Source organism: Centroberyx gerrardi, chromosome 20 (genome assembly GCF_048128805.1).
Source record: "Centroberyx gerrardi isolate f3 chromosome 20, fCenGer3.hap1.cur.20231027, whole genome shotgun sequence".
In the NCBI taxonomy this organism is placed as follows: domain Eukaryota; kingdom Metazoa; phylum Chordata; class Actinopteri; order Beryciformes; family Berycidae; genus Centroberyx; species Centroberyx gerrardi.
Genome location: NC_136016.1, coordinates 3,878,374 through 3,893,946, shown reverse-complemented (window position 1 = coordinate 3,893,946; position 15,573 = coordinate 3,878,374). Strand labels below are relative to the sequence as shown.

Genomic DNA, 15,573 nt, shown 5'->3' with positions numbered 1-15,573 from the left:
TGATTGGTTTTGTGAAAGTAGAAAAAATACATCAAAGCATGCTTGAGGCCTGAGGCATTTGCCTATTCAGCCTATAGGGAGAACCGCCTATATGTGTGTACAGAGTCTGCTGGAGCGTCTACAGGTTAGGGCGGTTCTTTCTGTTGTCAATTTCACTTCTCTATGTACTTGGGTTCCCTGGGGATCGCAAAATGTTTGGTCAGTTCAATACTAAAATGAATCATATTAAATAAGCCTACCTTGTATTTGAAAGCCTTGGGAACATGACTTGTCAATTGCAATAGAATAGAAAGTTGCTTTTTGGATGCCATTGCATTGTTGGCGTGGCATAGAATAACGCCATCTAGAGTCTCATTGGGTGTTTTCACATCTAGTTCTTTTTAAAGGAACCAAACTCGGTCCTTTTTAAAGCAAGCACTTACTTTTTAACATGGGGGTTATTCGGCACTTCACCGCCATGAAAACCAGAATATAAACTACTCACCAAGATCATATGCAGCTGGACGAGTTAAGTTTTTATCCTATTAAAACCATATTGCATTGAAAAGTCCTAGATATTTCGTTTTTTTTAAGATATTAAATTGATACTGGACTCTTGATTTGTTCTGACTTGACTTGCATTTAACTTGAGACTTGACATTAATGACATGGACTTGACTTGGACTCAACTTGGTAATCTACATTTAGACTTGAGACTTGACATTAATGACATGGACTTGACTTGGACTCAACTTGGTAATCTACATTTAGACTTGAGACTTGACATTAATGACATGGACTTGACTTGGACTCAACTTGGTAATCTACATTTAGACTTGAGACTTGACATTAATGACATGGACTTGACTTGGTAATCTACATTTAGACTTGGGACTTGACTTGAGACTTGTGCCTCAAGACTTGAGACTGACTTGGGATTTGAGCAAAGTTGACTTGGTCACACCTCTGAGTTATAAGGTTTTCACAGGACGACAGTGACATGAATGTGAAACGCACAACCCAGTCCAGTAAGCCTTCCCTGGACAAAACGAGTTGAACAAGTTTGCATGTAATGAATTCTGTTAAAAAGGGTAAGGCTTTCTGCTGAAGTCCGACCTCAGATCATCCCTCCTCGAGCACCACTGTCTATCAACCTGTCATATAGAGCCTCCTCTACCATAATCTGAGACAAGTCCATGTCCCTAATCGCAGCGACAATTACGGTTATCTGTCGGAAAGATCGAGCTATCGCCCTAATTGGGCTAAATTCACATAAACACAAATACTGGGATCGCTAAACAAATTGCAGCCGTGTTTACAGTGAAGTGAAGCTCTAGTTCCTCCTGGATCTGCTCGTGTCAACATAATGGCGGTGTTTATGCTGTGAGCTTATGTCAGCTTATGACAGTATTATTAGGCTGCCATCATGCATGATGTCTGTCTGTATTATATAAGGTGGACCTAGAGGCCAAGGCCATGACATTCTGCTCCACCTAATGGTGCTGTCAAGGTTGATCCCATCCCATTTCATACCAAATTCCCTCCCTGACTTTACATGCAAAACTACAATTGCTTGAAGTATCACAATAAGATATAGAAATTCAAACAGGAGGAAAGTAGTTTTCTGCCAACAACCTGGTCATTACCAATGGATTTTTATTTTTGTAAATTATGTTTATTGAAATTTTCATGAAACAAGACTTATTTTCATCTTACAACTGAATACATACAGTATTATCATACATGTACAGTCCACACTGACCAAGTCTACCTGCAAAAATGCAATCATACCTGTCCACTCAGCTAGTCACAGCATATAATACAGGTCAAAAAATAAAATAATAAAAAATATAGATGCCCAAAGATTTGATATGCCATCTGTCAAAACTGTTATGGATATTGGGCACTAGCCTGGAGGGGTTAATCCCTGCCATCTTCACACAAATTCTTGGTTTTAAAGGAACATTTTGCCCCTACCTGGGGCTAAGCAGCAGTGCCGGCTTTGGCCTTTTGGTGGCCTCAAGCGCAAATGTCTTAGGGGCCCCCTTGGGGAGAGTCAGCACGGCAGCATGGAACATTTCAGAGTTATTTTTGCAGGTCAAAGAAGAACTATTTTCTATAAATCAACACAACACATGTAGAATACAAAGTGCTGTATTTTTATTTTTTTTTAAATAACAATAAATAACAGAAGCGCTGGTTCAGCACTGGTATGCATGGCCCCCCTCCTGCCTGGTGATGATATAAATACAAAGTCTTAAAATGTAAATCTTCACATAATTTGTGTCTGGAAGATTTAACAAAGACAACAATATTGCCAGTACTGATAGCATCGTTATCGTGATTGAAACAAAAATGAGACAAATAAAAATCAGTTTCTCCTCCTTTCTCCATCCACACTATAAGCTTGTTGCTTGACCTTTTTTTTTTTACTCATCTAATGTTCTTAGCAGTACTAGCTAACCTTTAGCTATAATGTTTTGCTTCAGATGTGTATGTCATTATCTTTCTGAATGCCTTGTGTTGTCATGTGTGAGTGACTGTCATTGTGTATCCTCCTTTGTAGGATTTGTAAAAGTTTTTGTCATCAGATCTCCTTGAAAAGAGATTGCAATCTCACTGGCGTATCCCCTATAAAATAAATGATTATCAACCATACATGCATTTATGTTTGGATTTGACTGCAGGTGAAGGAACAAGCACACCATGTACATGAGTCACTTTCATTCCTCTTTCACAGATATGAGGTGGTATTGAGAGCTGCTCTACCCGAGACTTGTTCTTTGCAGCAATGCATTGCGAATTCTAACTCATAGGAGTTTACTTATTCAAACGTGTTCTGAGGGCAGAAAGAATTATGATTGGTCCAGAGAGATGACCAATGAAATCAGAGGTGGGAATGATTGGAGAAAAAAAAAAATTGGAATCACAGCTTTCCACTCCATTTGAAAAGGTCACATTAGTGATGCTCTCCATTTCAAGGTAGAAACACATTTCTTACAAAGGTGAGTTTTAGGATTACTATTATGTTAAAACATAACTGGCTAAGCGAGTTAGCTAACAGTGAACAGTAGTTCATTCTGCCAAGTGAGGTGGCCTTAATGTAGTAAACATTAGCTAACAGTTAACAGTGAGCAGTAATGTTAGCTCTGCTAATGTAAGCTAACTAACAATTTGGGGATTTCACTTTTAACGTAACGATTTTAATTTCATTGGTCATCTCTCTGGACCAATCATAATTCTTTCTGTCCACTTTTGAGTAAGTAAATCTCCTATGAGCAAATTCTACTACATGGAAAAATGTTTTGCAAATGATTTGATAGGCTAATGAGACACTAAGTTAGCTTATGCACAAAACTACATCGCAGTGCAGAGCATTGTCAGATTTGTAGTCATTCAACCTCAGCAGTTTAATACGTTTCTCCAGTAGGGGTGTTGGTTTGTGGTTTACTGTTTCATGATCTTAGAGCACATTCTTTTCTTGCTGTTGCTCCATTATCTTTACATTTGTCAACAGGGTTTACAGCAAGGGCCAACAGAGGAACATGAAAATGTCACTTTATGCAGAACAGACAGCCTCCTTCAGGTGATCTTCCACCTCCACAACATATGAAACAACAGAAAATATCTAGGAAGAGTGTGTTATGAGAGAGAGGATGCAAGACTGCAGGTCAAATAATGTGACATAACATCCAAAACATTTTGATGGAAATATGCTCAAAGAAAAATAATTTTTTTCTCCATCTGTTAAAGTTGATATCATTCTACCATGAGTTGAAGAACGCACTTCAGATTTCAGTGGAGATATTATTGGCAGCACTTTACAAACATTATTATTCATATCAAATCATAGACATTATTGGCAGAATATTGTTGACATCAAATCATAGACATTATTAGCAGCACATTATAGACATTATGGACACCCCATTAATGATAGTTAGTGCTTTTCAAGGTACTCAAAGACGCTTCACAGCACAAAACAATGTCAAAAAAGAGAGAATTACAATTTAATAACAAATAATATGACTAATAATAGTAATTGACTGCTTTCAGTTTTCAGTAATCATAACTATCATAACTGATAGTAAATGAATATGAAACATCATTTAAAAGGTAATCATGACACTCCTTTTACGTTGCTTAGTTGACTTTCCATACTTTTATTAACAATCTCTTTCGCATCTCTCACATTTACTGCTGTTCCCTCTGAGAGAAGAACTCAGAAACACATATTTAACCAGAAACACAACTTTAATCCTAAAGGTTTACAGCTCATATATGTTGTCTATAATATTCTCTACAATATGTTCTCTTTTTCATGTGAACGGTGAAGGTGTACCGTCTACTCTTGCTGGTGCCTACACTGTCTGTTTTATATGCAAACTCCATAGATCGGTTGGATCAGTCATTTTCCAGTCATGGATCAAAATGGATTTGAGGTTTCCAACATTTAAACCTAAGTCCTCCATTGCTGGAGACCACATACTCATCCATGAACACACTTACACACACTTTTCCATTGAAAAAACAAATTACTCAATTATTGAAAATGACTTTGACCTTTTTTATATTAATTTAAAATCCACAAGGGGGTGATAAAGCATATTATTCAATATTTTGAACATTCATCATTAAGGAGTTTGATGTTTTGCAGCACATCCATCATCCCATCCATCAAGACGTAACCGCTGAAAATACAGATAGAATGGTAATCTTATCATATCCATAAATCCAAATTTTCTACTACTTTGAGTCTCTTGAATGCTAAAAAATAATAAGTGGCTGTCTATTGCATGAATTTATTTTGAAATGTTTTGCTGATGAAGTTGAATTTTTCATTATACAATATATTGCTTTGAACTGAGATTGTATGAGTGTTTGTACGCATTTATTTTTTGCAATTAAAAAATGTCTAGTCTATTTAATGGGATTGAAAGTAACCTCTTTTCTCCCCCCATTTTCCTTCTTTGTGCTACAGTTGTTGCAGAGACTTTGGTGCATTGATGCAGTGATTTGTAGATCTGTGACAGAGAAGTGGCATTGACAGATTCAATAAGTTGAAAAACATTCCAGAAAAGATAAATCTGAGGAAATATGTTTTAAAGGAATAGTGATTGAACCAAAAATGATTTTTTTGTCACTACTCACCCTCATGCCGGTTGAAACACTGGTAAAGTTCATATATCAATATAACACACAGCGAGTTTGCTAGTGCCTCCAAAACAACTGAAGTGAATGGAGACTATTTCTTTAGAGTCCCAAAAAGGAGTCATTTTATGGTCATTTTTTTTTGCCCTTTTTGGAACTTTAGAGAAATGGTCTCCATTCACCTGTGTTTTACCTGACATGAAGGTGAGTAGATAATGACCAACTTTTCATTTTTGGGTGAACTATTCATTCAAATATTGGCTTGCACATCTATAATTCTTTTCTGTGACTTCAAATTTACAACATGGGCGGGTGAATGTTTGATGAGTGTAAAATCCATCATGCAAATTCTCAGGAGTTTTGCCAAAAAAAACCTTCATGTGGGCAGCATGGAGGCTCAGTGGTTAGCACTGTCGCCTCACAGCAAGGTCCTGGGTTGGAATCTCGGCCCCGGTCCTTTCTGTGTGGAGTTTGCATGTTCTCCCCGTGTTTGCGTGGGTTTCCTCCGGGTGCTCCGGTTTCCTCCCACAAGTCCAAAGACATGCAGGTCAGGTGGTTTGGAGACTCTAAATTGCCCGTACATGTGATTGTGATTGTCAGTCTATCTGTTGGACTGGCGGTCTGTCCAGGATGTTTTTATGGAATTAGGAATGTCTCACGTATAAATAAATGCACAAAATGTGCGTGTAAAAATGTAATTCAATGTAAGTATGGCTATGGAATGAACTTATGCAAACACCAGGAAACTTTATCCTCAATAGACCTGATAAGATGCAAAACAGCAGTTGCTGTAAGCAGTAGTTAGGTATCAACATGAAAAAAGCACAAAACGAGAGCATCAGGTTCACTCTTAACTCAACTTTCTTAACACATGATTTCTCTGATCCATTAAGATTTGCCTGGATTTTTTTTCTTTTTCTGTTGCATTGGTATATTAATGTATCGTGAAAACAGGTTGTGTTGTGTGCATCTGCTAAGTTCCTCAGACAAGACGCCTTTCATGCTTGCCATGCAGTCATGCTATTGATAATGAATGCGGTAGACATTTATTGATCTATTTTTCTGGCAGCAAACCGAGCCTATGCAGAGGCCCATGGCTTCTAATCCTACACTGCTGTCTATAGGCTACTGTAGATGGGGAGAGTCCACATAAATAGCACCGCCTGTTGGGAGAAAAGCACAATTGCATTGTGTTTTAATGCTGCATTCAAGTCTTGGGAAAGATGTGAGATACCTACTTGAAAATAATGTTCACCTCAGCTTTCAGGTGGTAATTACTAGAAAATACTGTTCACTTCAACTTTCATCTGTTAAATACAACTTGAAAATCACATTAACATCAGCTGTCAGATGGTTAATACTCAGGGTTTGGTGGACACTGATTTCTCCAACTTCCTAAATTCTGAATGTCACCAACAAGGAAGTACCTGTAGTCAATATATCAGGACTAGAACATGCAAGAAGAAATTGTATGAATGAAAGTATGAATGAACAGGAACGGATTACAGCAATAAGAGTGTGCAAAACAGCAGCAGACAATATGTACGATATTATAATGTACCAAATATATGGTATATGTGCAGTATGAAATATGCTGTAAAGTTAGGAATATAATATAGGCCTAATTTATAACAAATTAGAGGTTATTTCATGTAGGAGTATTCAAATGAAACAAAAATGATTGAACGATTTTCATTTATATGAGTCATTTTGTGATGGCAAGTTGCAAGTAGCCTACTTGCTGGATTTTTGGTTTGTGGTTGACGTTGCAATGTTTGTTTTGCTGTAAAACATGAACTCAAATGTATCACTCACAAATTTTGCATATGTAATAGAAAATAGCTGATCAGGAGCAACCAAAGGCTACATGAAACTTCAATTACTGTGTCTTGACGGCCTCGGACGAGTTAAAACGTGTGAACAGTGTAAGCATTTTTTTTTCTGCCTTGTCAAGTTTTTTTTCGACGGTTTCTCCTGAATGCAACATAGAGAACTACATTTCCCATGATCCACTTCAGCGGACCAACCGTAAACAGAAGAAAGCGGAAACAAAAGAGGTCTTCATAAAAACACAAACACATCCCCGGTGATCTAGCTACTCAGGGAATAAATTAGATTCATTGAGCTCCCCAGCAATAATAAAACGGTTGAACACAAAGAACGAGTCGAAGTGAGTTGAGGCGGCAAGTTGTATCTTTCAACATGGCACTGAAAAGAATACAGAAGGTAAGTTTGACTAGCTAGCTATGGTTGCCAGCTAACGGCAGCTATTTGGCCCAGCAGTGGCTAGAGTTACTAACCGACAAAGGTTTATTTACGAATGTTTCAGTGTCGCCCGTGTACTGAAAAAACTTCTGGCGTACTTTGTAATATTTCTGGACACAGTTTGTCTGTTGACACTGCCAAGAAACGACACGACGTCCGATGACAACTTCAAAGTTTCGGGCTAGGTCGCTAACAGTTAGCGAAGTTAGCTTAATAACTACCCTGGATGGCTGCCCTCATGTCAATCTGTCACTGTTTTCCAAGCTGTCACTGTTTGTGTTCTCTAACCTGTCTAAGTAACGGGACAACAACCCTGTTATCCTCTTGGCGGTGGACAAGCAGCACTGCAGAGACCAGGGAAGTTAATTCACAACACACACTGTCGTTCATTTCTAACTATGAATGCCCTGTTCCCCTGCTTTCCCTGCCATTATTTCCTGCTATTTAGCGCTGCCCAGATCACATCCCCGGTAGATGTGGCATACCGAATATATCCAATTGCTTTCAAAAGGAAAATACACTGGAAGCAGGTGTCCCCTAACAACTTCTGGTACTCTTGGAGGCCAGGAATTGTACTGGAAAATGAAATGATGATGATGATATATGATGTAATAGCACAGTAGTGATTCAACCTATATGCAGTTCATGGAAGATTTTACATTTGCTGTTGTAAAAACTCAGTGTCAGGTAGGTCAAAGTGGGTGTAGCAGAAGGCAGACCACTCACAGTAAGTCCATAATGAGTCTATGGAGGATTTCTACAAAATGAGAAATTATGACTAGTTTAAGTCATTTTGGGGCAGAGTGTCCTCATAGATACTGTTAACAGCATTTTTATTCACAAAGTCCAACTTGGCCAATCAGTGTTGGTTAGCTATAATGCTAGGGAAGATGCGTCAAGAAAAAAATCTATTGAAATTGTCAGTAAGTGGCTATGCAAGCTGTGGTATTCTGAGATGCTGGGACTGACTTAATACCAACACCACTAAAACATTGGGGCCTGATAGCTGCAGATTCACATGAATTGGCATTAGCTATGTAGCCCCATTCACGCTTAGTCATTCTTTGTACTCATTTACTTACTGTGCCAGGGGGCGCTCATAAGCCAGTGGTAAAATTGGAAGTATACGAAGTGTGAATCTCCTCTCCATTTTAAAATATCTCTGGCTAGAACTTTCCTGGGGAAAAAAACCTCTGGCGCACAGGAAGTGATGTGTTTTACGTTTCCAGTTTGTTTGGAATACAGTAAATGGAAGAAGAACTGGGTAGTTAGCATGAGCAGCAATAGCCACCATGGCTGAACAGACAAAGAAAAGAGCGACACCTACAGAAACTCACACTTCAACAGAAAATCCAAGGAAAAAGACGTCACAGTGCTGGACACACTGTTTGATTGACAGATAATGTCAAGATGTCGCCAATATGACAAGAGAAAAAAAAGAGAATTTCAAGGATTACCACTTAAAAAGAGATATCTACCTGACTGACTGGCTGAATGACTGACTAAATGTCCTCTGTGTTCTTCAGGAGCTGCAGGATCTGCAGAGAGACCCTCCAGCGCAGTGCTCTGCTGGACCAGTGGGGGAAGACTGTGAGTACACACATTGCTTTCATATTATCAAAACCTCTGTGAAACATATCAAATATTGAAGGATTATTTTCAACCTGGGCCTTATTTTCCTAGTTTTTGATAGTACACAGTTGAGTGAGACAGGAAAGATTGGAAGAGAGAGAGGGGGGTGACATGCGACAAAGGTCCCTGGTCAGATTTAAACTCAGGACGTCATGGTATGCGCCTTAGCCAATAGGATGCCCCCGCAGCCACTACTTTTTGTGGTTCTTCAAGGTCAAAGGTCATGACTACAGTTTCGATTTGAACTGGGACTAAATATGTGTCCCAGAACTGAATTCTTCCCACAGCTCCCTAACATTTTTCCAGTTGCAGCACTGCCACCAAAATAGGTTTTCTATGGAAAAAACCCCTGTGGTCAGTTGGATTGGTTACCTTTTAAATAATCCAAATGCAGCCAGAGACCGGAGAAGGGAGTGGCTGTTGTTAGTAACTGTGTGATCTACTGGTAATAGATGTAGGCCAGCTGCCATCATATCCTACAATCATACTGAAACCTGGGCAAAGGCATGAGGTCATGCAGATGAAGTCGAATTGAGTGAATGATTGATGAACATTTTGTTGGAGACTTCTGACAGCATTCTTCTGACTGTCTCTCTCTCCCTTTCTCTCTCTCTCTCCCTCATTTGCTTCTAGTGTTTCATTGGCAGGCTACCATAATGGGTCCGGTAAGTATTACGCCATCACTTTAGGCTTTCAGTCTTCTGATAAAGACTCACGTGGTACATTAGGAACTGTCCATTAGAAGCTATGGCGAGTTGTTCAAACTATCAGTTCCCAGCCTGTACCTGTACATGGTTTATACACAGGGTGAGACGTTTTTTATTTCTACAGGCCACAATGACTAGTAAATGACAAAATTCACCACGCCCTTTCATTGTTTCACCAGCCAAGTATGTGTTTACAATGGAATGGTCTTTAAAATGATGTTTGGTTACATGTCAAAGTGGCTGGTGGCTGATGACTGGTGTTAATTTCCCACCTTCATCATTCACAGAGTGGAAAATTGGTACCACTTACTAGCCAAATGCTGGTAAATTTAGGCTTTGGCTATTAATTACATTTACTCAACCTGCCACATAACCGTTGTTGGCAGCTTCTATTTTTTTAACCTGTCAGCCACCGTGGCTCTTAAAAAAAAAAAAAAAAAAAAAAGACTTTCCAGCCCCAGTTGTGCAGTATTTGGCAGCTTCATAGTATTATGAAAGTTTATGAAAGCTTTTAGTTGACACCAACTAGTTTGTTTTCTGAAAAAAAATTTTTGGTCAATATTTGAATTGCTTCCAAAAATCATAAACACTTCTTTCATAAACACTTCTTTCATCAGAACTTGATCTTGATCTTATTTGATAAACAGTAGTACTAAAGTTAAAATTATTTATTCTTTTGGTTACAGTCAGACTATGTTGATGAAAAGAATCCAGAATTATAATAATGAATAACCACATTTGTTGCTATTTACTACTCATTGGCTAAGGAAGCCAAAGAAGAAGTCATTATGGCTTCAGTGTAGATATTTATTCTTCAGCGAAGATAATTAGGTACACCAGTTAGGTGATTAGTCAGGGTAAAGTTATCTGTGACATGCACACAGTCCTATCCGACATAACACAGTCCATCAATCACAGGTTCTAGTTCTCTTTTCTCTGCCTTTTTTCCTCAACTTTTTTCCACACAAACCTCCAATTGCTCTCTTGTACCTGTTTTTGGGCGACAACATCCACTGTACATTCACGTGCATGGCTACAGCAATGATTCTGAATAATAATGCTCAAAGTGTAAAATGTTTTTATGACACACCGGTCTCTTGTCTCTTCATGTCAGGGTGACAGTCCTTACCAAGGAGGAGTTTTCTTTCTCACAATCCACTTCCCCACCGACTACCCCTTCAAGCCACCAAAGGCAAGAACTGGTTTGGTTACTCAAAGCTTTGTGGTCTTGTACTGTGTAATTTATGATGATCTTTGTACAGTCAGGGTGTCTTCAGGTCCTGAAAGTCTTTATATCTTTTAAATCATATCTGAAGATCTTAACCCAAGACTTAAAAGGTATTGAATACAGTTAAACAGACCAATTTAAGTCTAAAATTCACTTTTAGAGGTTTTAAAAATGTTGAGGTTTCTTAGTGTGCTGTTTTTCTAGTGAGAACAAAGGTTTATTACCAAATCATGACTGTTTCCTATATATTCATGCAGCAGTGGTAGGCATAAAGTGTTAAAATAAGAACAGGTTCTGTGCTGTAACCTGTACTAGAACCAAATCTGGGACTGAAAATGGCAGAGATGTGAAATTAAAACCAAAAGTTACAACCTGTGTGGCTGCTACAAACGGCTACATAGGAAACACTGGAAACATCTCAGCTTCCACAGTACTATGTGAATGAAATTGGATTGTTTGATTTTGTTTTTACAGGTAGCGTTTACAACAAAGATCTATCACCCAAATATAAACAGCAATGGGAGCATCTGCTTGGACATTCTACGGTCACAGTGGTCTCCAGCACTAACGGTATCTAAAGGTAACTATAGCCTTAACAGTATCTAAAGGAGCTACTATAGCACTAGCTGTGTGTAAAGGTAACTACTATAGCACTAGCTGTATCTAAAGGTAACTACTATAGCACTAGCTGTGTGTAAAGGTAACTACTATAGCACTAGCTGTATCTAAAGGTAACTACTATAGCACTAGCTGTATCTAAAGGTAACTACTATAGCACTAGCTGTATCTAAAGGTAACTACTATAGTACTAGCTGTATCTAAAGGTAACTACTACACTCTTAACAGTAGCTAAAGGTCTAAGTTATCTCTAACTACACGTTGCTTTCTCATTTAGATGTGGGTAAATACGTTTTCAAATAAATTTCAGTATACTTGAAGAAACATGCAATGTGTGATATATCCGATGTGTTAATTTTTGTGTTTATTCAAGTGTCTGGCAAGAAAAAATCAAGCAAGCACATAAAACACTGCAAACTATCAGTACTTTGAAGGCAAATGTCCTGAAATAGTTAATGGCTTCAATGCTTGTGATGAGTTTTCCCCCCACAAACTTTCATGACTTACATGATTATTTTGTGACATGATGTGTATATGTTTAAAATGGTGAATATCTCTTTTTGGAGTGAATCACTTTGTAGCCAGGTTTCTGTCATTACTACCAGGTGTTGTTAAGGTTGCATTATGTTGGACCAGGCAGTACTACTGATTCCTAGGTTCTTGTTGAGTTATCCTTCAGTTTAGAGGATCGTAAACTTCTTCAGCCTTCATGGTTGGACCCGAGGTTCCTTCAAAAGTCTGGAAAACAATAGAAAATAAACAGAATAATTTCCGGATCTTGAAGAGTTTTGGAACTAGGCAAAACATCTGGAGAATCATGGAAAAAATGCCCATCTTAATACACACAACTAGACATTTTATAGTTATATGCTTGCTGCTGTCATTTCATATCTCACATATTGTGATATTTGCTGTTGTTAAGAGCCATCTAGTTGACAGTCATACTGAACACCGACCAAGATCTTCTCATGCAGTCAGGAAATCAAAGTTTGGAATTTGAGATTGAAAATGTAACACTGAGACCCATTTGAGAAATGTAGTCTCCCACCCTGAGACAAAGGTTCCTCAGACATTATTGTCACTTTAGGGGACCAGAAGTAGGCCCATTCCATACATATTTTGTGTCTATATTCCTCTTACATGTTACTAATGTAATGATTTTGATACTCTGTTTCAGTTTTATTGTCCATATGTTCATTGCTTTGTGACCCCAACCCAGACGACCCCTTAGTTCCCGACATAGCACACATCTACAAGAACGACAAAGACAAGTGAGTATACTGACAGGCTGATGTGGTGGTTTGTTACAGTGGTGCACCAATATCAATACCAGCATCAGGTATCGGGTCAGTACCAGGATTAAAGTTGACATCTGTGAGATTCTTGTTTTGTTTTTGTGTTTTTAAATTTAGTGACATCTTTGGTTCTAAGCGAAACTCAAACTTCATCAACAGAAAATCCAAGGAAAAAGATGTCACAATACTGGATAGGGATGGGACGATATATAAAGATTCTGTATAACGCAATACAAAAATGTGACAATACGAAAAATGAATCGCGATATTAGCTCCATTTTATTCTGCTGTAGTAATCACAAATGAGACTGCTTGACCATCACAATTTCACAAGCTCTCCATCCAAATTATATTATTTGCACTTTGTAATGACATTTTTAAATTGGTGCTTACGTTCTAGCGAGCCAACGCCATTGCTAGAAAGATTTGCGGCTCAGAAATAAACATAATACTGCACAGTCAGACTTTTGTTGTCATTGAACCACTTAAACGTAGTGGGAAAAAAAAGTTCTATGTGTATATGATGTTGTCATTGTTGATAATGCATAGATGCACTCACTTTTCTCTCTTTTCTTTCCTCCTCAGATACAACAAACTAGCAAAAGATTGGACCCAAAAGTATGCCATGTAAATAAGAAACGAAAAAAAAAACCATGCAGAGAAATTTTCTTTTTCCTTTCTTTTTTTTAAAGTCACAACACACTGTAAATTATAGTAAGGAATCATGAAGTAATCTTAGGTAACATCCATCATACCATACTGTCATCATCATTAATAATAATCTGAGACCATCACTTAAGAGATTTTTATTTTAATTTTTTTTTCGAAAGAAGGCCGGGGATTTTATTTTGCACAGATGATAAATGTTGCGTATCATCGTTTAAGGGATGCCTTGACATTTTGAAATTTAGCGCATTTATGATTCTTCGTCAAGTAAGATGTATTTATAAAGCACAGGTTTCTCACAAATTTTACAGCTTTCATTGCTAAAGCCAGGAAATAAGTATCATATGTCCTTCAACTACAAGCCTTTGTTGGAGATACTGTCCCGTAACTGGAAAATCACAGGTTCAGTCCCTGCTATTGTGTCCCATCAACAGCCAGCAAGAAAGATACTGAGCCTCTACATGTAAACATTGAAGGGCAAATGCCGAACTCTATTTCCCACAGTCGGAACACAGTAAAAGACAAGTAGCTAAAATTCAAAACGTCAAAATATTCCCTTCAATATTACAACTCCTCTTTCATTTACTGGCGGGTGGCGGAGGTTTTTCCTTTTCTTTTTTCTTTTGCGTCTTGTAGCAGATGAAATAATGTACTGTTATGGTTGCCCTGAAAACGGGAAAATTTCCGAATCAAATCATGTATTACTGTTTTCTTTTTTCTTCATCCTTGTAGGTTTATTATTATTTTCATTCAGATATTTTTATTTTATTGTATAGTATTAAAAAAAAACAAAAAAAACTTCTGGACCTATATTATTGTTTTATTCTTTGCATTTAAAAAAAACAACAGAAAATCATCCAAGAACCATGTAAAGCTGTCATTAAAAACTATTTATGTACCCGTTTCCCCTGAGAATAGCTGTGATGTTGGGTCTTTGGTTGGATTTACACAGGCACAAAAAATCGGATTTTTAAATATCTGAGGGTTATATTCGTTATCCTATGTTTGACCTGTAGTGAAACTAGCTATCTAGCCATCTAGCTGTCTATCTATCTAATGTTTAACTCTATGTAATGCAGATTGAATGGTTTTTCAGATCAGATCTGCACTACAAAAGGGGTAAAAAATCCAATATTCTGTTCCGGTGTAAACAAAGTTTCTCAGTTGTGTCTTTGAGGCCTGTTTGGCACCTTTTGTACTGAATTAAAGAATGGTACAGTTTTTATCATTACTTTATGGTCGAACTCAGTTTTTGTCACACTAATGTTGATGTGATGGAAGCCATTTTTTAATCATGTAACCATGTGATCTCATTCTGTTCGCGCCCTTGTGCTTACATGGTATAATTTAAAGGAATAGTTCACCCCCCAAAATGAAAATTGATCATTATCCACTCACCTTCATGTCAGGTGAAACACTGGTGAATTTTGTATGTCAATATAACACACAGTGAGTTTGCTAGCGCTGCTCCGTAGCAGCCTTCTCCAAAACAACTGGAGTGAATGGAGACTGTTTCTTTAGAGTTCCAAAAAGGCAAAAAATGAGCATAAAATTACTCCAAATAGCAAGGTGAATATTGGACTTTTGGACAACAGTTCAATCGTTTGGCTTCAGAACACTTGGCCTATGCTGCATTTAGCAATTTTCTGTTCATTTTTTGCCCTTTTTGGCACTCTAAAGAAACAGTCTCCATTCACTCCAGTTGGTTTGGAGAAGGCTGCTACGGAGCAGCACTAGCAAAGTCGCTGTGTGTTATATTGACATACGAACTTCACCAGAGTTTCAACTGACATGAGGGTGAGTTATGACAAAGAATTCAATTTTGAGTGAACTATTCCTTTAAGCATTAATAAGATTGTTTGATTTTAATGTGGTCTAATTCAGTTTTGATTATGGCCTGCAACATTAACTGTTTACTGTACAATAAATAGGCATACAAATACATGCTCAGAGTTACAGGAAGGCTAGGTCATTACAGAAAACAAGAACCTTCACAAGCAGACCGAAAAAGAAGTGTGTACTGGCTTGCAGA

At 37.9% G+C, this 15,573-nt stretch overlaps 1 protein-coding gene across 1 annotated transcript; it reads left to right on the top strand.

The window, feature by feature from the left end:
- Window positions 1–7,181: 7,181 nt before the first annotated feature.
- ube2d1b (ubiquitin-conjugating enzyme E2D 1b) lies at window positions 7,182–14,772 on the top strand. Its single transcript, XM_071924682.2, has 7 exons — window positions 7,182–7,356; window positions 8,922–8,985; window positions 9,661–9,692; window positions 10,849–10,926; window positions 11,437–11,542; window positions 12,758–12,851; window positions 13,461–14,772. Exons 1-7 carry the CDS (start codon window positions 7,333–7,335, stop codon window positions 13,504–13,506), a joined length of 444 nt encoding a protein of 147 aa, XP_071780783.1. The 5' UTR covers window positions 7,182–7,332; the 3' UTR covers window positions 13,507–14,772.
- The last annotated feature ends 801 nt before the right edge of the window (window positions 14,773–15,573 follow it).